Source organism: Gavia stellata, chromosome Z (assembly GCF_030936135.1).
Source record: "Gavia stellata isolate bGavSte3 chromosome Z, bGavSte3.hap2, whole genome shotgun sequence".
Classification (NCBI taxonomy): Eukaryota; Metazoa; Chordata; class Aves; order Gaviiformes; family Gaviidae; genus Gavia; species Gavia stellata.
In genome coordinates, this window is record NC_082637.1 from 37577891 (window position 1) to 37602902 (window position 25012).

General features: G+C 38.4%; 1 protein-coding gene across 1 annotated transcript in view; it reads left to right on the forward strand.

Annotated features, from left to right (window-relative positions):
• CNTLN (centlein) overlaps window positions 1–23179 on the forward strand; it is a 204938-nt gene extending 181759 nt beyond the window's left edge. Inside the window, 3 exon segments of the mRNA XM_059834003.1 lie at window positions 14959–15144; window positions 16496–16573; window positions 23078–23179. Coding sequence (XP_059689986.1) covers window positions 14959–15144; window positions 16496–16573; window positions 23078–23179 — 366 coding nt within the window.
• Window positions 23180–25012: the final 1833 nt, after the last annotated feature.

The window sequence follows — 25012 nt, forward strand, 5'->3', positions numbered from 1 at the left end:
GCAGCGCTAGTTGCAGATATCACATGGAACCTCTTCCTGTTACAAAGAATAAGTCTAATTAATGACTCACCACTTTCATGTTAAAAATTCCTGTCATTTGGCAAATTCCTGTTATTTACCATTGTTGTCTTTTTCTCTTGAACTGTTCTGTGTTGGGGAAGGGAGAGCATTGCCAGGAAACATGTTCTTCTCAGAATGGCCATGTGCAGATGATGTCCTATTTGCTCTTTATCTCAAAAGAAAAAGAAAAAAAAAATTAGAGATAATTAGTAGTTGGGTTGGGATGCTCAAATATTCTTTCCAACAAGAGAGCAGCACAAGTACACTGCTACTGCCTGTGCCTCCAGCTGCAAAGTCAGTTCTTTGGATAGAAATAAATCCTTGCAGGGGACTCTCAGAATTCTCCAGTTATGGTGAGGCAGTAAGAAACATTCTTCATAGGATGTTTCCATTGGTGAATGTGTTCTCAAACCCTGTGGATTCAGTTTTCTTGGCAGTACTACTGCTCCAACTTCTTCCAGGCCCAGGGTGTGCAGAACATTCTTTTTATGTGGGTACCCAGATCAGATGCAGGATGCCATTTGAATGATCATTTGTTTCTTCATCTAAAAATGCTAAGCATAATAGGCTAATTGTAAAATTTTATAATTGGCAAAAATGGACTTTTTATTAAAATAGAACTATCGTTTGCTGTGCAGATGAAAATTGATTTATTTTGAAAAATTTACACGATTGTATATGAACCGTACCAATTTGGAAGTGTTGATTGACCAAACACAGGTTTCTTCAGCAGGTCACTGGGACATTTTGCAAATAACAGCAGATAGTATCACTTATGTAAATCAGCACTGTCAGTTTTGATTTGAGAGTGGACACTTTTAATATGACTTCAAGTTGTTAGAAAATGTTCCCCACTGGGAACACTTAAAAGCCAAAAGATAAGTGTATTTCATTTATTACACTCCAAACTGTCAACACTTTACCTGGAAAAGTATACCCAGAGTGATTATTTTGTATTGTATGGAGTAGACGATGAGTCTGCCAATCTGTGTTCAGTCAGAATCAGCATAATATTTGGTTACAGGGATGTGTTCCAGTCCGATGAGAATCAGTATTCTTATCTGCAGAATACACATCTTTAAGAGAAGATGTCCTATATGCAAAGCAAAATTTGTGTAACTGAAAATAACTCACCATTAAAAAAAATCAGGCATTTATTGCTTCTTTTTCACTATGCGTGCTGTTTTAGGAAAAAAGGAGAAATTCAGCTTTTATTATGAAATACCAACCTTTCTTGGTTCTGAGAAGAAATCGGTGATAAATTAAGCTAATCTCCATCAGGATTACTCTGCATCTGGGATTTAGGCAAATTGAATCAGAGGCCTGAATAGTGACAGTGAATATCTATTAGACTGTAAACAGAATAATAGGCCCTGTGAATTTTAATGAATGAAGTGAATGGCTGAACTCTTACAGTTTACAGAAGGCATATGGTTAGTGATGCATACAGTATGCCAGGAACAGTATATAATGTAGATGTCTTAATGTATAAAATCTTGATTACTAAAAATGAAGAATAAATAGACAGATTTTGAAAAGCTTTTCCTTACTCTCCTTTCTCTTTGCTTTATAGGCTTAGAAGGCTGGCACTTCACTTTTGTTTTTGACTATGATAGGTAAAGATGATAACAGATGTAGTTTAAAATATGTTGAATTATTTTTTTGTATCTCCCTCTGCATTAAGAGTTTAGAGGAATTGATTTAAATGATTCAACCTATGTAACCAAATTGCAAGGTATGTCAGGTTTCTGTAGCTGCGCATGTATGTCTCATGCAAAGTTTAGATGCATGGTGACTCGCACAGGTGATTTTCTTGATATTAGTGCTACTTTCATTTTTCTTACAGTGCCTGGGAACCATGCTTATAGACCGTGACTCTCTAATAGTAGATATTGTGTGAACAGATCCAACAAACTAGAGCTGAACAGGAAACTGCTTTCACCAACTTGCAAATAGCTTCCTTTCTCTGCCTCAGGGAAAAAAAATATTATTCTAAGTTTTTCAGAGAATGAAACTGCAACAGGCTCAGCTGGGAGAATCTTGGAGACTCTGCAGTGTACTCCCTGGAAGCGTATAGATCCACCTGTGATTCCTTTAAATGGCTTGGAGAGATTGCTTTTTAAAGCTTATACTCAGCCCTGTGCATAATCTGGAGACAGTTAGAAAGATGCCTAGTTTAAAGATAGTGGCCAGTTCGAGGTCTAAAAGATAGAAACAATGTTGACTGGAAAAAGGGCTAACTGGAAGACTTGGGGGATGGACGCATGAGTACAAGGTGTATAGTAAAGGCTCTAGGCTTGAAGTGGTTGGAAAACTTTTTGGCAACGTGACAGGAAAAGTAGCAAAACTTGGAAAGGAGGAGAAGGGTCTCCAGTAATAATTGATTTTAATGTTCGTGTACAAATAATTGTTCAATGTGTGTTGATCAGATTACTAAGAAAGCAAGCTGAAGCAGAGAGAACAGAAAGCACCCGTGTACAGAGACTTGTGAAGACCACAGTAATTTAGAAAGGTGGGAATTGAGGGGATTCCCCAACGGACATGATGAAGAAGCTACAGAGAGGTGGGAAGAGCTCTAGGAGGTTGGAATCATAAAAAACAAGTGACAAAATTTTAAGAAAACACAATCGAAAAACTTTAATTTTTTTTTTATGAGTATAAGAAATGACAGAGATGACCTCTTAAACTAGGTTTCAAACACATTTGTTTCAGCAGTGCAGTGGTCTTACACAGGGCATCTGGTTTATAGTTTTTATGCTTTGCATGTGTTTCTGCAGAAAGATAGCATAAGCTCAGACACTGAACTGAGTATCAGGAAATCTTGGTGCTCTTCACATCTTGGTCACTGACCTGCTATGTGAACTTTGGAGTGTTGCTTCACCTCAGTATTTCTTGGTCTGCCCTAAATATTTGTTTGCCATGTCCAGTATAACTGTGCTGACTTTATCTGCCCTAACTGTTCAGATAATAACCTCTCTGAGATCCCAGGCATCTCTGTCAGTGCCTTTTTTTTTTCTCTGTAAATAAACTAATATATGAGTTTTAAAGGAATGATGCTAGTTTTGCTAGCACCTGTGTAAATCAGAGGTAATTCTGTTGAAACCAAAGAATTTACAGCAGGGAAAAAATTAATGTAAATGAGGTAGGACTTAAACGCTGAAGTAAATAGGAGTTCAAATTATTATTATTGCCCATTTCACATAAATATAATTTTAGAAACTAATATATTTTGGCACAAATATTCTGCCTGTCATCCCACACTGATTACACGTTATTTCAACTCATTCTCTGCTATAAAGAAAACTTATTTTTTTCCCTGTTACAGGTCACAAAACATGGTAATTGTGTTGAAAATTTAGCAACAGTACAATGAAAACAATGGAGTGTTTGCTGATACTTAAAAAAAAAAGCATCCATCTGAAAACATTTAGGTCTACAACTTAAGTTTTTGACAGTTTTGAAGCTTAACGTACAGGGGAGGTTAGATAACGGTAAAGCTCTAATATTATACATGACTACATGTCCCTCATATCAGTAAGTATCTGCTGCATGCCCTATAAATGAGGTGCCCAGCTGATGCAATAAGAGGGGCTTCATTCTACCTAAAACCATGTTACAAAGAATGCTATGAAAAGAAACAGATTTTTAAGACAAGATTTCAGGCATAAATGAAAGTGTGATAGCTAAACAGTTCTCAAGAGAGGATTAGAAAAGTAAAAGAGAAAAAGCTGACCAGTAATACAAAGAACTCTAATTTTGAGTCACAAAGGGAATTTTTGAACATGTAAGTATAGTCTTAAATATATATTGTGTACTTCTCTACAGAAATTGTCATTGGCCAGAATATATTTGTTTAAATATGGCTTGTTTTGAAAACAATCTAAAATTAAAAACCTGCTGTGACTTAAGGCACTTTTCTATTAATTTGTAAATAAACTGAACAATCTTTTAGGACATAGCACAACGTATTCAATTTCCTTTTCTTATAAATGTCAAATATAGGTTGAAATATTTTTAATATTCTTCCCTATGGTTTTCTGCAGCTGGAGCTGGTTAAGAAAATATAGTCAAAAGAAGATTCTCAATTTTGTACTTGAAAATAAATGGTTATACAGAAATAATTTGTTTTCAATGGTTTTGAATCAAGAAGCAATGGTATTTTGGTAGAGGATGTAGGATGAGATTGGTAGCAAAGGTATTTTGGAGAAATGTGGAGAAACGTTAGTTATTAAACAGTTGCCAGCCAAGTGAGACTTTCTCACCTCTGTTTTCCTAATGGCAAGCAGGAATAACACAACTTAAGCGAGCATAGTTATACAAATTCAAATCTTACCTGTGACAGGAATCAGGTTAACAAATTTTATGCAACAGTTTCTCATTTCTACCATTGTACCTTAATATTCTTCTTCCTTATTGCATTTTAACTGGTTGTTGGGTCTGTGGTTCTAAATGCCAGGAAGCTGAGTTTTTTGTTCAAATACTGAAATCCTGAGGCCCCTTTTAAACTGTGTGACTCAAGGGCTTTTTAAGAAAAGCCGTGGTGGGTTTAGCTTTAGTAGCTGAAAAATAATACTGTGCAAATCTGTCTACACTTTTCCAGATGTTCTTACTAGAATTGGGTTTGGGATATTACTGAATTCACCTTTTCTAGTTCAAAGTCTGTCATCCATAGCTTAGAGCCATGAAGAAGGCAGGGTTGGGCTAGGATGTTGGACTGCAGCTGGAGATAGAATCATAGAATTGTTTAGGTGGGAAAAGACCTTTAAGATCATCAAGTCCAACTGTAAACCTAACCCTGCCAGGTCCACCACTAAACCATGTCCCTAAGCGCCTCATCCACACATCTTTTAAACACCTCCAGGAAAGGTGACTTAACTACCTCCCTGGGCAGCCTGCTGTAATGTCTGACAGCCCTTTCCACAAAGAAGCTTATCCCAATATCCAATCCAAACCTCCCCTGGCGCAAGCCAAGGCCATCTCCCCCTGTTCCACCACTTGTCACATGGGAGAAGAGACCAGCACCCACCTCTCTATAATCTCCTTTCAGGTAGTTGTAGGCAGCAGTAAGGTCTCCCAGAGCCTCTTCCTCTCCAGGCTAAACAACCCCAGCTCTCCCAACTGCTCTCCATAAGACTTGTGCTCCAGACCCCTCACCAGCTTTGTCGCCCTTCTCTGGACATGCTCCAGCATACCAATGTCCTTCCTGAAGTGAAGGGCCCAAAACGAAACACAGCATTTGAGGTGCAGTGGACTGTAGCTACCAAAATCTAAAACTTAACCCACAGTTTTTGCACAAGGGTAGAAGAGGCTGGTGATATTTTAAATTACTTCAATTAATTTTTCAGATCTTGTCTGTTAGGTCCTTAGTTATGCTCATGTGTGTTCAGATTTGCTTCTGTTAATGGATGTGGAAAATCAGGTTGTAGATGCAACTGCAGTACCACATTATTTTGTATGTACATACTGCAATTTCTCAATCTTTATGTAAAATGGAATTCTTACAGATCATCAGGTAAGGCATTTCTTCCAGGCACTGTGTTCTTTCATCTTCCACTGATCTCTGTGAAGTTGTGAGTACTATTCTCAGTGCAAATCAACATAAGACTGTTTATTTTAAATCATATGTATCAATCTGATACCTAGCTTTACTGGATGTATTTCTTCCTTTCAGCTTTTTATTGAATTAGCCTTTGAAGCTCTTCACCTCTGCTAGCTTTTAGAGAATATTGTCACTCTGATATTCCCTTGAGCGTATCTTTTTGTTTTGTTTGGGTTTTAATGCATTCTACAGCTTGTTTGTTTACTTTATTCTTAATGAAAGAGATAATAAAAGCCTATCTTAATTTCTCCAAATATGTACAAATAAATCCAAGACCTAAGCCACATAGCTTGAACATATATGTTCCATATATGTTCATAAATTTTAGAACTAAAGCAGAAACTGACTGAAGACAGGTAAATAAAACCAACATACCACATTATAAATGTGACCTGTGTGACATTGGTAAATTAATGTCGCTACTACTTTAATATTTGTCAATAGCATTCTTGGTTGGTACTGAATACTGAAGTTGGTGGAAGAAGGTAAGACGGGTCTATGTCTCCTCTGCACCTTTATACTCTACTTTCAGGGCATCTGCTGGAGTTTCTGAAATCACATGTGATCTCTGGGGATCATAAGAATTAATTTAACCTCCTGAGGCTGACTCATTTTCATGGGTCAGAACGCTACATGTTATAGCCCTTGGCCAGACAAATCTGTTTCAGTGGCCTGGCTTGTTTTTATTTCTTGTCTACACTCTTGTCCCTTTTCTGATAAAAAAAAATTATGCCTAGAACGTGTATTTGTTCAAGTGAAGGAGCTAGCTAAGGTAACTATATGGAGAGCAAAATAAACTCCCCGTGATCCAGGAGGAAGCAGTTAACGACCTGCTATGCCACCTGGACACTCACAAGTCTATGGGGCCTGATGGCATCCACCCAAGGGTGCTGAGGGAGCTGGCAGAGGAGCTTGCCAAGCCGCTCTCCATCATTTATCAGCAGTCCTGGTTAACAGGGGAGGTCCCGGATGACTGGAAGCTTGCCAATGTGATGCCCATCTACAAGAAGGGCTGGAAGGAGGATCTGGGGAACTACAGGCCTGTCAGTCTGACCTCGGTGCCGGGGAAGATTATGGAGAGGTTCATCTTGAGGGCGCTCACAGGGCACGTGCAGGACAACCGAGGGATCAGGCCCAGCCAGCACAGGTTCATGAAAGGCAGGTCCTGCTTGACCAACCTCATCTCCTTCTATGACCAGATGACCCACCTGGTGTATGGGGGAAAGGCTGTTGACGTTGTCTACCTGGACTTCAGCAAAGCCTTTGACACTGTCTCTCATAGTATTATCCTGGAGAAACTGGCAAATCGTGGCTCAGACAGGTGCACTTTTCACTGGGTAAAAAACTGGCTGGACGGCCGAGCCCAGAGAGTCGTGGTGAATGGAGTCAAAGCCAGTTAGCAGCCGGTCACAAGCAGAGTCCCCCAGGGCTCAGTTTTGGGGCCGGTCTTGTTTAATATCTTTATCGATGATCCGGATGAGGGGATTGAGTGCTCCCTCAGCAAGTTTGCAGATGACACCAAGTTGGGTGGGAGTGCTGATGTGCTCGAGGGTCGGAAGGCTCTGCAGAGGGATCTGGACAGGCTGGATCAATGGGCCGAGACCAATTGTATGAGGTTCAACAAGGCCAAGTGCCGGGTCCTGCACTTGGGTCACAACAACCCCATGCAATGCTACAGGCTTGGGGACGAGTGGCTGGAAAGCTGCCCTGCAGAAAAGGACCTGTGTGTGTTGGTCAACAGCCGGCTGAATACGAGCCAGCAGTGTGCCCAGGTGGCCAAGAAGGCCAACGGCATCCTGGCCTGTATCAGAAATAGTGTGGCCAGCAGGAGCAGGGAGGTGATCGTGCCCCTGTACTCAGCGCTGGTGAGGCCACACCTCGAATCCTGTGTTCAGTTTTGGGCCCCTCACTACAAGAAGGACATTGAGGTGCTGGAGCGTGTCCAGAGAAGGGCGACGAAGCTGGTGAGGGGTCTGGAACACAAGTCTTATGAGGAGTGGCTGAGGGAACTGGGTTTGTTCAGTCTGAAGAAGAGGAGGCTGAGGGGAGACCTCATCACTCTCTACAACTACCTGGAAGGGGGTTGCAGAGAGGTGGGTGTTGGTCTCTTCTCCCAAGTGATGAGTGACAGGACAAGAGGAAATGGCCTCAAGTTGTGCCAGGGGAGGTTTAGGCTGGATATTAGGAAAAATTTCTTTTCGGAGAGAGTGGTGAAGCATTGGAACAGGCTGCCCAGGGAAGTGGTGGAGTCACCATCCCTGGAGGTGTTCAAGGAACGTGTGGATGTGGCATTGTGGGACATGGTTTAGTGGGCATGGTGGCGTTGGGTTGATGGTTGGACTTGATGATCTTACAGGTCTTTTGCAACCGTAGTGATTCTGTAACTTAATATATATAAAAAATGAAATTGCTGTAGAAGTGTTTTTCTTTTCTCTGACATAGAGCAATCATGCTGTGAGATCAGTTTAAACATTATTACTGAAACTATTTTGAAAGTCATTTTTAGAGATGCAATAAGGACCAAATAATCCTGCTGAAATAGTGCATGGCATCATCTCTTTGTGTCACTTTGTCCATTCCTTCTGGTTTGTCCTGTTGATTGTGAGCTATTTGGGGTAGTAATGCTCTCTCAACCTTTTAGAGTGCTAGGATCTGCCTTAACTTTAGGCCAGCAATAATTGTTCTACCACAGAAGTTGAGAAGTTCTTTAAACTCAGCATTCAGTTCTGTGAAATTAAGATCTTGTTTTCCACAGACAGCTGCAACATCTTCACAATACTTTTGTTTCTTTAGGAAACTAACCTTGTTTCAGAAAAGATTTTCGGTTTCATTTTTGGTGTAATGCTCTGGGTCACACCTATTCTTACACCATCCCAATCTACAAAACAAGTGAGTTTCTAAGAACACATTACTTGTATCTAAAGACACTTTCATATTGAACTACACACAAAATACTATGTACAGAATTGTTCTGTATATTACACTGTTCTATACATTTGTGGTTGGTTGACCCTAGTCAGGAGCTAAACGCCACACAGTTGCTTGGTCACTCCCTGGCCCCAGTGAGGCTGGGGAGAGAATAGGAAGAGCAAAAGCAAGAGGGCTCATGCATTGAGGTAAGGACAGTTTAGTAAGTGACGAAAAGAGGGGAAAAAATGCCAAGGGATGTAGACCAATGCCCAGCCAGTCTCTGAGCAACAGCTAGCTGCCAGACCAATCCCCCATTCCCCTCAGTTTTTATTGTTGAGCAAGACATTATATGGTGCGAAATGTCCCTTTGTTCAATTCAGGTCATCCGTCCCAGGTGTGTCCCCTCCCTACTTCTTGTGCACCCCAGCCTACTCACTGAGGGGGCAGGGTGGGAAACAGAGAAGGCCTTGATGCTGTGCAAGCACTGCTGAGCAATAGCTAGTGTGTCATCGACACTGTTTTAGTAACAAATCCAAAACACTGTACCATAGGAGTTGCTAGAAGACAATTAACTCCATCCCAGCCAGACCCAGCACAACATTATTACTATTGTACAAAGCACAGTGAAGCTTAAAATTGTCCATAACTAATGTGAGCCATGTCTTCTGCCATGAGATCTGCACCAGTGCAAGACTGAAATCTAGCAACACATAGCTACAGTGCTAGCATCAGACTTTGGTCTGTCTTGGGGCCATTAAGTTTTATTATACTACAAACAATAATAACAGACTGTGTAAATTAACATGGTAATTACAAGAATAATTTTAGGCATTGACTTGGTCATATGGCATTACTTGGGGCCATTGATCAATATGTGTCAATTCCAGGATCAACCAGTGTCAGAGCTTTTTGGCGTGTAAAGACCTTATTAATAGTGCGTTGACAGGGTCTGTGTATTACCACAGCTCTTTTAAGTGTTTAATTAAATACGACCTTTTAAATGAAAAAAGACCTTTGTCTTTTTACATCTCAGAACTGGCAAAAGTTATAGTGCTAAAAAGTGTTTGCGTGCTGAGACGAAAATTGAAAAAATGAGAATGAATATTAATTAATTAAGAATGAATATTGTGGGTTGTGAAAATAAAGTAAAAAGGCTTATAAGGGAGATATTTTAGAACTGTATGCAACTCAGTAGATGTAATATATACTGTATAACCATATGGAGTTGGTAGATAATGCAACAATTGCTACTGATTAAAAAGAGCTGGGTACTTTAAGCTCATGTTGTTAGAATTTTAAGCTTTTTTTTTTCCTGGTCTGACCAGTAGCAATTGCACTGGTCAGACAAGAAACGTTGTAGATTTGTTTTCAGGAATTAATCAGGGATTCCTATTCTACTTGGCTGGTAGTAGCTAAGTGTGTCCCACAGGAATAACTCTGACGGTAACATCTAAGTTGGGAAAATGTCTTTACTAACAAAATATCCCCTAGATTTTACACCAAAGAAAAACAAAGAGAAAAGATCAAATACTAGTATTACTAGTACTAATAAAGGCGTTGTTATCATACATCAATACAGTACTGAAGTCATATTCTGCATTGATTTCATCGCAGGCAGTTTGTATCACCTATGTATGCCTGTAAGTTTAAAAACAAGCAATTCTGAAATACACAGTGGGAAATGTTTTAGTTTAAAATCCTACACTTAGCTCCAGAATGTGTTGGATCAATTTCTTAATCAAAGAACAGTATTATACTGGCTTCAGTACGCTCACCAACAAAACCTGTGTTGGTTAACTCTTAGGTTTTTGTCATTTTCAGTTTGGAAATGGTTCTTCAGAATTCAGTTAAAGACCTGTGCGGCTTTGACATTGAACATTTCTGTAGTAAAGCATGAACTGACATATAAATGAAATCACTAATAAATAAACAATTTAGCACATGAATGTATTTGTATGTGACAGATGAGGGTATATAAACAGAAAAAGCAACTTAAAATCATAGGGAGGCTATAATTTTTTAAGGCACTTATCCAGTGAAAAATGTAGATCAAAACATTATTACAACTTAATAATGTGAAGAAGGCAGGTTCAAAAATAGCTGGCCTCTGAGAGTCCGATTTGAAAGTCCATAAAGTAGCCTTATTTTTCACATACAATGAAAGGCCATGTTTTAGTGTATTAGAACTGCTCAGGGAAAAAAGGAATTGAAGTGCAAGTCCTCTATATGTATGGTCTACTGTGATTACATATAACATGTATGCTTGCATATCAAATCCTATTAGTTGTTATTTTCTCTTTGCTTGATTTTTGTTTAAACTTTCTCTTTTTTTCTTTTTTTTTTTTTTTTTTTTCCAAATTGCTGCTATAGATTCTTCAGAGTCTTTCTGGTACTTTCCTTTCTGGAATTCTGAACTAAAAGACAAGCACAGTGGAGTTGCAGTTTCTGGGTTCCACTGTTGCTATTGCTATCAGCTTGTTCATTCATCATGAACCTCTTTTGGAGTTTGGATACACCAATAAAATTTGTCTAATAATATCATAAGACTATTGTCTGGCAATGGTTGTATGTTGTCTGAGGTGTTCGAGTGAATGTTTAATTTTGTTTATTATCATGCTTTTTTGTTTTTCTGTGCTCAGCTATTTATCATTATTTGTAGTCTTTCCATGTGGCTTTGCAGTTAATTTCCTTAATATTTTATTCCTTTAATTTACATTTCTTCTTTGCACCAGTATACAAACGTGCGTCTTTATGGTGGGTTGACCCTGGCTGGACGTCAGGTGCCCACCAGAGCCACTCTATCACTCCTCTTCCTCAGGTGGACAGGGGAGAGAAAATATAACAAAGGGCTCATGAGTCGAGATAAGGACAGGGAGATCACTCACCATTACTGTCACAGGCAAAACAGACCTGACTTAATACCAAGCAAAATAAGAATAGGATAATGAGAAATAAAACCAAATCTTAAAAACACCTTCCCCCCACCCCTCCCTTTTTCCTGGGCTCAACTTCACTCCCAATTTCCTCTACCTCCTCCCCCCGAGCAGCACTGGGGAATGGGGAATGGGGGTTGCAGTCAGTTCATCACACGTTGTTTCTGCCACTCCTTCCTCCTCACACTCTTCCCCTGCTCCAACATGGGGTCCCTCAGCAGACAGTTCGCCACAAACTTCTCCAACATGGGTCCTACACACAGGCTACAGTTCTTCACAAACTGCTCCAGCATGGGTCCTTTCTACGGATGCAGTCCTTCACGAACAGACTGCTCCAGCGTGGGTCCCCCGCGGGGTCACGAGTCCTGCCAGCAAACCTGTCCAGCTTGGGCTCCTCTCTCCGTGGATCCACAGGTCCTGCCAGCAGCCTACTCCAGGGTGGGCTTCCCACAGGATCACAGCCTCCTTTGCACATCCACCTGCTCCGGCGTGGGGTGCTCCACAGGCTACAGGTGGATATCTGCTCCACCATTAACCTCCATGGGCTGCAGGGGGACAGCCTGCCTCACCATGGTCTTCACCACGGGCTGCAGGGGAATCTCTGCTCCAGTGCCTGGAGCACCTCCTCCCCCTCCTTCTTCACTGACCTTGGTGTCTGCAGAGTTGTTTCTCTCACATATTCTCACTCCTCTCTTCTCCGGCTGCCATTGTGCAGTTGTTTTTTTCCCTCTTAAATATGTTATTCCAGAGGTGCTACCACCGTTACTGATTAGCTCAGCCTTGGCCAGCGGCGGGTCCATCTTGGAGCCGGCTGGCATTGGCTCTATCGGACATGGGGGAAGCTTCTAGCAGCTTCTCACAGAAGCCACCCCTGGAGCCCTCCTGCTACCAAAATCTTGCCACACAAACCCAATACTATCTTCTAGCCTGATCACCTATGACTGAGAGAGATCTTCTTACTTTTAAAAATTGGGAAGCTGATTCAATTTGATGGAAAAAGTACAGTTGAGCTTATTTTTTCATTGTCAAATACATCTCCTAAACGTTGCAGGAGCCAATTTACTGTTGGACCATTTCAAATGCTACAAAATCATGTTTTGATTTCTCTGTAATTTTTTTTTCATAGTGTGTGCTTTTCTAGTTGGGGCTTTCTCATTTCTTAGTCTATTTTCTTCTATGAGCTTGGTCCAAGTTGCCCTAGCTCCCTGCCTATAACATTTCAAGTTTCTTCATTCCTCTCAACTCTATGTACAAAATATTTTGTTGGAAATACCATGGATGGAGGGGCCCACATTTGAATCAGAAAATGGGACAAATTTTATTATACCTTCTCTCCCCAAATTTGTGGTAGGGTAGTTTTGTTTTTAATAATTAAATTTTAACTAAATACAGAAAAACGTTAAGTTGGGAAGTGGTGGAAAAATAAACAAATCATGGAACCAGATGAATCTATTGTGCTTTCTTTGAAATATATCAGGAAATGCTCTCTAATTTCAATATTTTGAATACACTAGAGGCTGTAGAGTACTTTGCCCCAAATGCCAATAAATAACCTCCATAATTCTGCAGTCAGTTTCTATGAGATGAAGGCATTCTGCAGAAAAAGAATTTTCAGGAGTTTATCAGCTACTGGTGAGAGAGAGTTTAATAAGATGAGCACCACACATGATGACTGAAAGAAAACCTTATTCTCTCATTTTAAACTCAGGCAAGGTGTCTGGGTTGACAATCACAGTTCTGCTTGAGTCATGGAAGTTGAATGTGCTAGGAGGATCTTCTTCTGACAATGAGTTAATGCTTTTGTCTCTCAGCCAACAATTTCTAAACGAAATTGTCTTGCTCTGCTTTTGACAAAATGCTTCTGTCATACTTGCATAAATATTGAAACAAAATAACTTCAGTTATACAACCAATGATTTATAATAATGCTTAGTGTTATTTCACTGAACCAGAGAACTTTAGGAATAGGAGAGGTAGGAACTTGAACCATCAATTCTTTGTTTTTGCAGTTTGGCTCATGTTCAGCTGTGGAAGGTATTATTCAAGCTCAGTACTTGTGGGTGTTGGGGAACAAAAAACAAAATTAGGTTTGGATTCCATTCAGCTTTCATTCAGGTCAACAAAGTCTTTTCAGCAGGATGTTTCATACTGTTTCTTTCATTCTAGTTATAAATAAACAAAGGAGAGGGGTCTCACCCCTGCTGGGTTTCTTCTTTCCCATTTACCACGAGTACAATTTTTTGTCTAGTCATCTCTCTATTTTTTACATTTCCTAGGTTTTTACATCAGCTTTACTAAATCCCAGTAATCCCTTTTTTCCACTCCAGATAACAGTTCTCCTTTCCTGTCATTTAAACCTTTCAAAGTGTTTTCTTTTAATAGCATACTTCTGTTATTCTGGGGTTTTTTTAAGCTGCAAGCATTTTTCTGACTTAGCGGTGTAGACCACATTTCAGAAACTGCTACAGAAAAATTGTCCTTTATTATTATTGTCTTTATTAGTCAGTAGAAATAGTAGTAATGATAATAAAAGCAGTTTAATTATGCAGCATTAGCAGCATCAGATATCCTGTCAAGCTCTAGTTCTTGCTTGAAACTAACCAAAAGTCTTCAGCAGCAGACATGGGATCTAAAATTGAGGCTTCTCTTGGTACCCTGCTTCAGACCTTGTCAAAGCCAGGGTTAAAGAACAATTGCAGTGGTTCTGGTCTGGCACCTGATCTTCCTCCCACCGCCCGAGCTGGTATCTCCTAAGAGCACCCTTGCGAAGAGACTACCTGGCCTGGCTAGGCCTTCTGTATTGGCCAGCTGCTTAGAGAATACAACCCTTCCTATGCAAGCCTTGAATAATAATATAGTGGACTTGTGTGCTCCAAGGGTATGCTGCTTATCAACAATGGATAACCACTACTGTGATGATTTACAATGTAGAAATTATATTGGGAAGAACTGGTAGCCAGGACAGTTTTGAATTACCCTGTCTTGGTGGGAACCAAAATTGCAGGTTTTGAATAAAGAGGTATACCGGTGTTTCTTCATGCAGAGGTGTGAATAAGCTTTAAAAATATTTTTGTTTGACCACAGTAAAGCCTGACACTTCTGTTGTTATTTCAAGAACATTTCTGGTAGACTGGATCAGGAAAGGATTTTTAATTGATTCTGTGGAAGCTGCTCTGTCTTACTACTGATGGCATTATGAATATAGTTATTTTGCTAAAGACATAAAAAAAATTGTACCTTTATTTAAGAACATTTTCTATTTTAATGTATTAATTAATATTTTGTGTTCTAAATACCATATTATTTAATATTACAGGACGTATCCTATTGAACCAGTAACACAGAATGAAGAGAATTCCCATCTAAAGGAGCTCAGTCTAACTTATACTGGTTTTTCCGTAGTGTTTGCACTTCAAGAAAAACTGCAACAGAGTTTTTTTTGCTTGCATCTTCCAGGCTCTAACAAGAGAGTTACAGCACAGCGTACAAGAGCTGAGAACAAAAATCAAACAGGCAAAAAAAAGGGGAGAAGTGAGAGCATGCAAAAAGGGTCTTTCACAAGAGTCTGTTCAGTTGGCAGCGTCTATCCTTAATGTTTCAACAACTGATCTTGAGGAGATACTAGAAGTAGAAGATGATGAGGTAAGTTTTTTAAGGACTCTTCAGTTAAAAGGGGCTAGATCAGAAGATGCTGTATGTTTCCGTTCTTGAGGAAAAGGATTTCCAGGTAAAGACTGGAATTTTATTGTGCAGGATCCAGCACAAAAAGAACAGAACAGTTGGATTTAAATAAAAAGGTCAGGTTAGAGACTCATAAGATGGTAAGACTTTGGGCATGCATAAATAAAATATAAATATACTGTTTTGAGCATGTAGATGTAGAGACTTGAAAATCTTTAGTAGTTTCCATTTTCGTGGGACTGTTTGGAAGGATTATACATTTTAAGTGGACTTCTGCATTAATTGAAAACAAAATTAGAATGTGTCTTGCTGTGCCAGATTGATTCCATTGATGCTTTCTTTCTTGAATTGTGATACCTATTAAAGGTATTTCTAGTAGACAGATGGTTTCTGGGGGAGTCCATTGTCTTTTTTTTGTTGACTCTATCATACATTTTACTATGAAATATTTGATAGTCTTTCATCAAATCACCCTCTATTAAATAGATACAGTAATAGGATTTCTTATCCAGATTTATTTAGGCCTGATCAAATAATACATGAAAAAGCCTATACACTTACATTAATAAGAGTGTCAAGGAGTTGACCATTATTGGGCTGTAACAGTACTCTGGTGATGACTTAGGTTTAACCTTACTGGACCCTTATATTACGGAAGTCACACAAGAGAGTTTTCACATTGGTTAAATAAAGGTGCATTGTATGTGTATGCACTAATATGGATTTCAGTCATGAATACAAATAATATGGACTGATCCCTGCCCTGTTTACTAACATTTATACACCCCTGTAAAGTGATTCACTTTGGCAGAATTGCTCCATGCTTACCTCATTCTCAAAGTAATTTCTACATCCTATATATTTTGTTGTAATCACTGTGGTGAATATATGTGTAAAACACATGAATATACTTAACTATAAATAAAAAACATTTAAAATACAGGTGATGAATTTACAATACAGAAATTCCATTTAGCAATACATATTCCATTTATCAACGTGTAGGCTCAGGAACCTTTACATTCAACTCATAAAATTTACACATAGATGATGCGTACATCTGTACAGTCGTGTGAAAAGAACATGCTGTGCACGTTTCTAGGGACAATCACGGACAAGGACAGGTTTATAAATTTAACAACGCCCTCATACTTGATGGAAATGCTTCAGATAAGTAGTTTTGCAAGCATAGTTCTCACTTCCACATGCTCTTTATTTAATATATATTCAGTTACACATTTCCTTTATTGTTCATTATGTTCTTCTCAGGTGGTGTCAAAATATTATGTCTGCTATATTATTCTATTTTTAGGAAACAGCAAAGACAAAAATGGAATTTGAAAAAGATAAAGAATGGCTGCAGTATATACAGAAACTTCTTGAAGCACAGGTGCTAAATTTACATCTTCCCTTAATGAATTATAACTTTATACTCAGAGTAGCTAAGTGCTTTTAGGTTGTAATTAATCTGCTGCATTTGTAATTATGTTGCCATTGATGGTCCCAAACTGTACTGTGATAAGGCAATGTAAAATCCTTGTTTTGTAGCATTTCCTTTTTATTTCTCTTAAAATAAGAGTCACTGGATAAACTGAAGAGGTGTTAACCAGGGATTTGTGGTAGCTAACTTAACAGCTAAAACTAGTGAAACAATGCTGCAAAAAACTAGCACAGATCCTGGCAAATGTGTTAATTGAATTATTGAGACTGTGCGTAATGCTTGCTAGAGTGAAAAGGATCCATTCTCTCATACGTCTTAGGAAAAAGAGATTTTTTATTATGTGCCTTTAAAGTTAGTAGTTGATATGGACACCTGAGGAGTTCATGGGTTTCAGTGACCTTTTACTGTGGACCTGTTTCCAGTCAATTCATGTTTTCCTCATAGCCAGACAGCTGTTTATTATCGTGTCTTCCCGCATTCTCTACAATATTTTCTACTGAGACCTCGAGCAGCTTGTTAGTGGGAAGTAAATATTGATTTGGCATCCTGTCAATGCAGAAAGAATGAAAAAATTTCCACCAGAGGCCCCTCAAACATTTTCCTATCGACATTTTCTGGGCAGAGAGGAAAGCTGCATAGAGGATGACAAGGCTGAGACTAGCAGAAATCCCTGAGGGGTCCATTGAGACTGCCGCTGTGACCTGTGTGATACTTTTTCTTCTCTTTCAAGTCTTTTTTTTCATACACACAGAGTCTGCTGGGATGCTCCCCTCTTGTAAGTGATCAAGGGCAGTTTATTGGCAGGTGAGAGCCCTGCTTTTCTAGCCATAGTCAGCTTTTGTTTGGACATCACTGACAACATACACTGACTCTTGAAACTTTTCCATTATATTTTAGTTGTCTCCTTTATTCAGATGACGGGTAGCTGATGTCTGAAAAGAAATAAAATTTGATTTATAAATCCAGTGTTACTAATGCATATTCACTAGCATGGGTCCATTAGCAATGTAGTTCATTTCTGTTAAGAATGTGAATGATTGAAAATATTTTGAAAGTCATTTCAAGGGAACAATCACATTCAGATTTATATATTTTATCATTAATAGCTTTTGTGTCTAGATTGTGTCCTATGAGTAGATTTTTAAGAAATGACAGTTTCTCCCTCTTTCATTATCAAAACTTACTACCGTTAAGACTGCTTAATTGCTGCAGAGGAGGAGATGGAAATATCAGTTTGCTTTTACTGGCTTTGTCAGAAATACTGGCATTTTAATATAACCTCGTAGTGTTACATGGAATTCATCAGTAGAAGCACAAATATCACTAAATTGCCTTCATTTTAAGAATTTTTTTTAAATCTGTAAATTTGAAGATTCTGTCCATATTATGGACTCCAAAATAGGAATCAGATTCATGTAATACGACAGAGCATTCTTAGTCTATTTTTTGTTATCATTCTTTGGCAGATCGTTAAAAAATCCTAAGCAGAGTTTTATCACTTCTCTTCATCTGATATAGACAGACAGCAAAAACCAGGGCATTGGAGAGTGAGGGGGTTGTTGACTATGTAACCAACTATATTAGGATTGCAAATGTTAGCTCCTCCATAGAGGAGCTCATTGCTCTTAGCTGTATTTGTGTACAAGTTAATAGTGGTTTTCAGTGATTTTTGCTCCATCTTGTGGGGTTCCTTAGGAGGAGCTCTGAGGGTAAAAGTAATTCTTGGCAAGCCAGCTGTCTTTAGAATCACAAGGTGGTTAGTGCTTTTTGGGAGCAGCCAGCTCTGCTTTTCATTTCTGTCCATGCTAAGTCACGTGGACGGAAATTGCTAAGGTTTCTTGGTCTCTATTTGGAAGCAGCTCACGGAAGAGCTCTATGCCCTTTAAAATGCTTATGACTTGTAGAGAGTTTTGTTGTGGTTTGCTTTAGTAGGCATTGGTAATATTTCTGAGCAGAAAACTAAAGCACATGGTGAAATGAAAGTTTTCTGTCAGGACTTTGGTCACAACAGACTGCTCACTTAATGATACAGGTTGGCAAACTGTGTACCTGTTTGCATCTTGAACAAAGATGCAGGCTTGCCCTTTTCTGTTATTCTGAGAAAATGTTCAGTTGAAAATTGCATCAGCTCACTTAATATTGCAGTTTGATATAGTGTCTTTTTGTGCCATTGAGCCAGGACTTTGGAACATAATTGCCCAGCAGTATTGATTTAATTGCCTAGGTTTATTTGTGGACTCCTAATTATTGACTGGAGGTAAATTTAATGGAGAAACCTTTATGAACACTGGGAAGCTGCTGCTGTTGCTGTTATACATAATGAACTGCATCATATCCCTTTAGATCATTCTTCAAGCTAATTTTATTCCGCTGTGACAGTACGATAACATTTAAAATGTCATAGACATTTTATTTTTATTACTGACATATGCCATTTTACTGCTGCGTTAGAATTGGGGGGGGGGACTGACAGAAGCACTAGTTGCTTTTTACTGTCATTTTATAGATTCCCCTAAAGTGTAATAGTAAAGAATAGCACACCTCTGCTCTACACTTCATCTGTATCTTTATTTTTGATACTCTTACGACTTGAAAAAGTCTAATTTCTGTCAGCTTTACAAGAATGTTAATATTTCAGTCATAAATATTTTTGCATTCCTGAAGCTCACAGACCCCAGTCAGAATTTGTGTGTCCTTATTTGATCAACTACTATAGAAACAGATGTGAAGAAACTACACCACTGCTAAGAAGCTTAAAATTGTTCCGTGGGCTCTCTGTAGGTGTGTATATAATCTACATCTAGAACAGGGTTTGAAACAGTATATTCACTCTTCATCAGTAAGGGTTTTCCCCAACCCCTTTTTAGGATTTACACTGGCTTCTAAATATAGATTTCCTCTGGTGTCATCTGGGAATGTGCACTAACAGCTATGGTTGTTTCCTTTCAAATTTCTTGGGTTGGAACTTGCCTGCTTTGCTTTCATTAGTATCCCTCCAACCTGTGTCTGTCTTCTCCTCTTTGAACAGGTCTTTCTGCTCATTGCCTGTCCTCTGCTCACATGCACACATTGTATTCACCCATGCACAAATACACATGTGCACACTCGCCACTGCCAGCATCACCAGGTGTTTCAAGTACCTGCACCTTAAAAAGCAGCACTGGTGCAGCCTGAACCATATCCTGGGCACCATTACCATTACATTGGTATCAGACCATCAGAAATTAACCGTGGTTTTCTTGCCATTATGAGAATAAGAGCTCAGTCCTGTGCACTGACAATGCATTATGGTATAAATCTGTGTTTTATCTTATGCACAGAAACAAAACCACATTACATCACTTGTCCTGGACTGAAAACAAGGATAGATTGGCTTGATTGCTCAGGATAAGAATACAGACAGGCACATATATATTTGTATAATCACATATATACAGCCATCAAAAAGCAGAATGGACAAAGAACAATAGTGAAGTGAAGCATTTCTCTGATATTTTGTAAACTTTGACTTTTAGTTTATAGTGAAATTAGGAGGGTTTCGTCATTATAATCTGAGTTTCTTTAGTTTTATTTCAGGTTATTCTTTGTGGTTCACTTAATTCAATTTGAGGCAGCTCTGCAGTGTGTTTGGATAGTTTTGTTGGACAAATGTATTATACTGATGATCCATATGGGGAGATTTAAAATAGGTGTAACCACTAATTCATGTATTCCAGAAATTAAATACCTTTATTTTTATGTAAACACATTGTAGACTTCGAGAAGCAGAGGCCAGGTAACATTGTACTCTGTGAATGGAGATGCTGTGTCTCATTAGAGTAACATCATTGCCTTACATTCATTATGAGTCTTTTCACTGGCAGATTAGTGTATATTTATGCACTTGTGCTGAGTGACAGTCAGTCATGTTGTGTAAGGTTGATAAGTATTACTAGTTTATTTCTTACAGAAGAGATCGCCAAAAGAAGTATAGTCAAGGTCACAATAAATAGGTGAGAGAAATAGAACTAACTATCAGCATTCCTGACTCTTTAGGATCATATTATCTTACAGTTATCCATACACCAAGATATCTGTCTGATAAGTTGCATAAGAAATATGCCATTTCATTCATATGTCTTTCTACTATCAAAGAAGAAATCTATAATTCTGGTAAAGATAAATGAATAAATAAAAATATTTGAATCCACATGTAGTTTGCGCTCTCAAACTTTCTGAATTTGTATGAATCCATTAAATACTACTTCTCTTAAAGCCTACCATAATATACTGATTTAGGATTGCTATCATTGTTAATACTTAATGTTCAGATAAATTGGTTGTGGCACAGATAACTGGAAAATATTTGAGGGAAGTATCATTCTGTATTTAAATACATAATTATCAGTGGTATAAACAAGCTTTCACTTCTTAGGTGTGCACTTAGCACTCACTGAACTCCCAAAGCCTTCCCCAAGCATATGGCAGGTTTGGAAGCTGGGATGAATTCTTTGGAGTAGAGACATCTTCAACAGTTGTGAAGTTCTGGGGAGAAATGCAGAGGGAAGCTTCCCAGGATAGTTACAGAGCCATCATTAAAAGTAAATCTGACAGGCTTCTATTAAAGATGAAAACTGTAGAGATCATCCAGTTCTGGGTGTCTGTATGGAAAGAAAACCAGATAAAAACATACAGCACTTTCTCTGAAACCAACAAATGTTGAAAGAATGACATAATGTTCAACTTTCAAATGCTCTTGATTTAAATGAATGATTTAAATGGAAAGAGTTCTTGAAAGATCACTTTGCGATGACATGGAAGCCACAGAAAGTAGTGAGCAGCAAGTAAAATGTAGCTAGAATGATATAAGCCAGAAACGTCAATAAGAAACCATTCATCTCAGGCACAACATTAAGGAGGTGAAAAGTATCAGAAATGAATGTAGTAAAACTAGGCAAGAATAAATAGAGACTTTGAGGTAATGATGTAGTGCTCTTGTAAAAAAATATTTAGACAAGGACAGAGAGCAATTAGAGTGAACAGGATGCTGGGGTCAGTGTTTTTAAAGCACAGTGGCAAGTAAGTGTCACAGAATTTCAGATAAGATTATATCTTATATTACTCTGAATAGATTTGTGCTCAGTGAATTGGATCCTTCTATTCCCCAAAAAGTCACCACAATGTCGTACAGGAGAAAGCTGACAGGTGTAGATGACTGCTAGAAAATTCTTACTATAGACAGAATTTATTTATGACAGATGGAGACACATCTGGCCGGCAAGTACCAGCCCTTCAAAACCCCCTTTCCTGCAGAAAAGGGAAATAATGCATACTATCATCTTTTTTCTGTAACTGCAAAGGGACTGTTGAGCAACATGTAGGATTGCCATTACAGTCGCTTCGTGATAGATGCTTGCTATTAACAAGATTTTCCTTGCTACCATTTTAGATTTTTATCTTCTGACTTGTTAGTAATTATAAATTTCTGGTGGCCTTATTAAAGTAAAATTATCTCTCCTTCTGATACAAGCATCAGCTGTTACTTTTGGTGTGGTACTGACCCCTCGGTCACCGCTGGTCTCACCAGGAATTCAAGAAAACTGGCAGAGCTCTGTGAAGCTAACAGAGGCTTTCCAAGGGTGAATGAAAACTGTTTAGCTCTCCTCTGGCACAGCAGCGACCACTCTCTTGGTGGAGCTGCAATGAATGACTAGTGTTTTGTACCACCTCCAAAAGTACTTCCCAGCATACAGTGTACTGATGCACCAAGACTGTGAAAGAAAACCTCTTCAAGCATTAAAGCAATGACACTAAAAAATATACCAAATCTCTTTCTTTGAAGACACTGATTGTGCAAATACATCTTTTATATTGGACGTATAAAAGAGGTTTTCACTTTTCTCTATAAATATATAAATACAATTTTTTGGTATCGTGTTTTAGAGGAGCAGACGTTTGTGTAATATCCCAATCAATGCAATTTGAGCTTTTGGGTTTTGTTTTGCTTTGGTTTTTTTTAATTACAAGTTTTCACGCGTAAGTCTAAGGCAGTTGTCACAGCATTGAGAGCTGTACTGGTAGTTCTGTCTCATCCTCCTGAGAGTAGCGAACATACACTACCATTTCTGCATGCCCTAGAGTTGACTGTAACCTCTTATTGATCAGCTGATTGAAGATAAATGACAAAGATGCTGGTACTGCAGTTTACATCATTAACATGGTCAGTAAAGCATGAATTGTTCAATAAGGCGTTTATCTTTTTTCATTTTACTCTGTTCTTTTATCATTTTTTGTGATAGAGAGAAAATTTTCAGACACTAACCATGTGGGTGAACTTTAAAGATCAGATGTGTGCATGTGTGGTAGTTGTCAGAACTAAGTGAAATCTAATGGTTTAAAGATATTTAATAAATGTTTTTCACATGAAGAAAATAAAGTTCAATGATCATTTTTCTTACTATGTTTCTTTTTCAGTTTCCTTTTGCCTCATACTTAATGGATGCCATACTGGAAAAACTAAATGAAAAGAAGAAACTGGTAGAAGAGTACAGTTCTCTCATGAAACACACTGTATGATGTTGCTAACACCTATCTTTGCAAAGTGTTACTAAAATATGTGTGCCGTTTCCTCATGCCTTTCCTCTTCACATAAAGAACTGTCAATATGCATGTTCAATACATAAGTAGAAACTGTGAACTAATTAATGGTTGAACAAGAGGAATTAATTACATTCCTATTTAGAAAGGAGTGTGGTGTTTGATTCCTGAAGACAAAAATTGTTGTAAATCAATGCAAAGTTAAAAATTATTTTCCTTTAAATACATTAGCAGTGAACACTTTGCAGGCTTTGTAGAAAGAGGGTGTTTTTGATACGACCAATACACATCTGTACAGTTCAGAAAGTACAAAAAGCAGCTAAGTAACTCCTGGTTGTGCTAGTCAGAACAGTAGAAGTAGGATTTACAAAGAACCTGGGAATAACATTGGGATTTTGAATACCTAATTTCTTTTAGCTTCTTTGTAAAGCCCAGCTTTATGATATATGCTACATAAAATTATATGCTTTCTTTATGTTGGAAAAAATGAGAAAATGAATTATTGTAGAAAAAAGTATTCAATGTAGAGTAATGCTCCTGGGAAAAGCTGTATTTTCTTCTTAATTGGAGTGTATTGTGTACAATGTATTTAACTGCATTTAAAAAATTCAATACAATGAAGTTATTTCCGTTATGGGTTTTTTTCATTAGTAGTCCCAGTTCTTTCTCAGCTAACACCAAGCTGCAAGCCCTCACTTTCCTTGGGAAAATGGTATAGAGTTTTAGTCAGTTGTTTCCACCAAGATTTCTTTGGCAGTACTAACAAATTATGGTTGCTTCTTCACATCTTTGATCTTAAAAGTTTGTATTCTTCTGGACCAACCCACCCAAAGAAACTAAAGACCCAGGTTTCTGAATTCATGTGGTAATAGCATTTAACTCTTATGTATGGTTCTTCATATATGGATATCAACTTGTTCTACAACAGATATCATTGTCATTATTCATATTGGATGGGGAATCAGAAGCAAGATCTATTCGGCCTAAGATCACTCAACAGAAGGATGAAACAGCAGTTTTCTGCCTGTCAGTCCAGTGCTTTTCCTAGGGTGTCACCATGCTTCTTGTAATTTATGGAGTACACTATTTGGTGTCTCTAAGAAAAGGATGAGAAAGGGAAGACATCACTAAACTTCTGCTCAGTTACACGTGGTGGCAACAGGGGCTTGACACAATTTTTGTTGGAATTACTGAAAATCATGCAAACATATTCCACCTGCACCTGTAAATTAAGACCTGGAACTAGCCCTATATAAAAAAAAGAAACACATCTTTAGGAATGGTTGACAACCACTGTTTCCAAAGCAAGAAATAAGGGACATCATATGAAACTCTCAGGTGACATATTCAAAGCAAGCAAAAGGAAGCCAGTCCCATGCAACGGGAATTGAGCTGTGGAACTACTTGCCTCAGGGTTTTACCAAAGCTAAAAATTTACATGGGCTCTGATGCCAATAAAATTATGCCAATAAAAATATGAAAGATAAATCCATCAAAATACATGGAAACCATGTTCATATGTTTTTCAGCAATTCCAGAAAAAATGTATTTGAAAATAATTTCAACATAATGTCTATTTCTGAGCAGTGGAAAGAACTTCATGAGGCCAAAGCTCTGTGAAGATTAGCCTCTTTGCCTTCATTTCCATGCTCTGCAAGACCTGCTGGTGCAAGTCTGACCTTAGCACTGATCTTAGTGCTTGCTGATCTTTTGTCTTAGTGAAAGAGCAGGGAACATCAGCTAATTCACATGGAAAACAAAGAACTTTTTGAGACAATTTCCCAGACGAGTACCTTTTTCTCGTAACTTAAA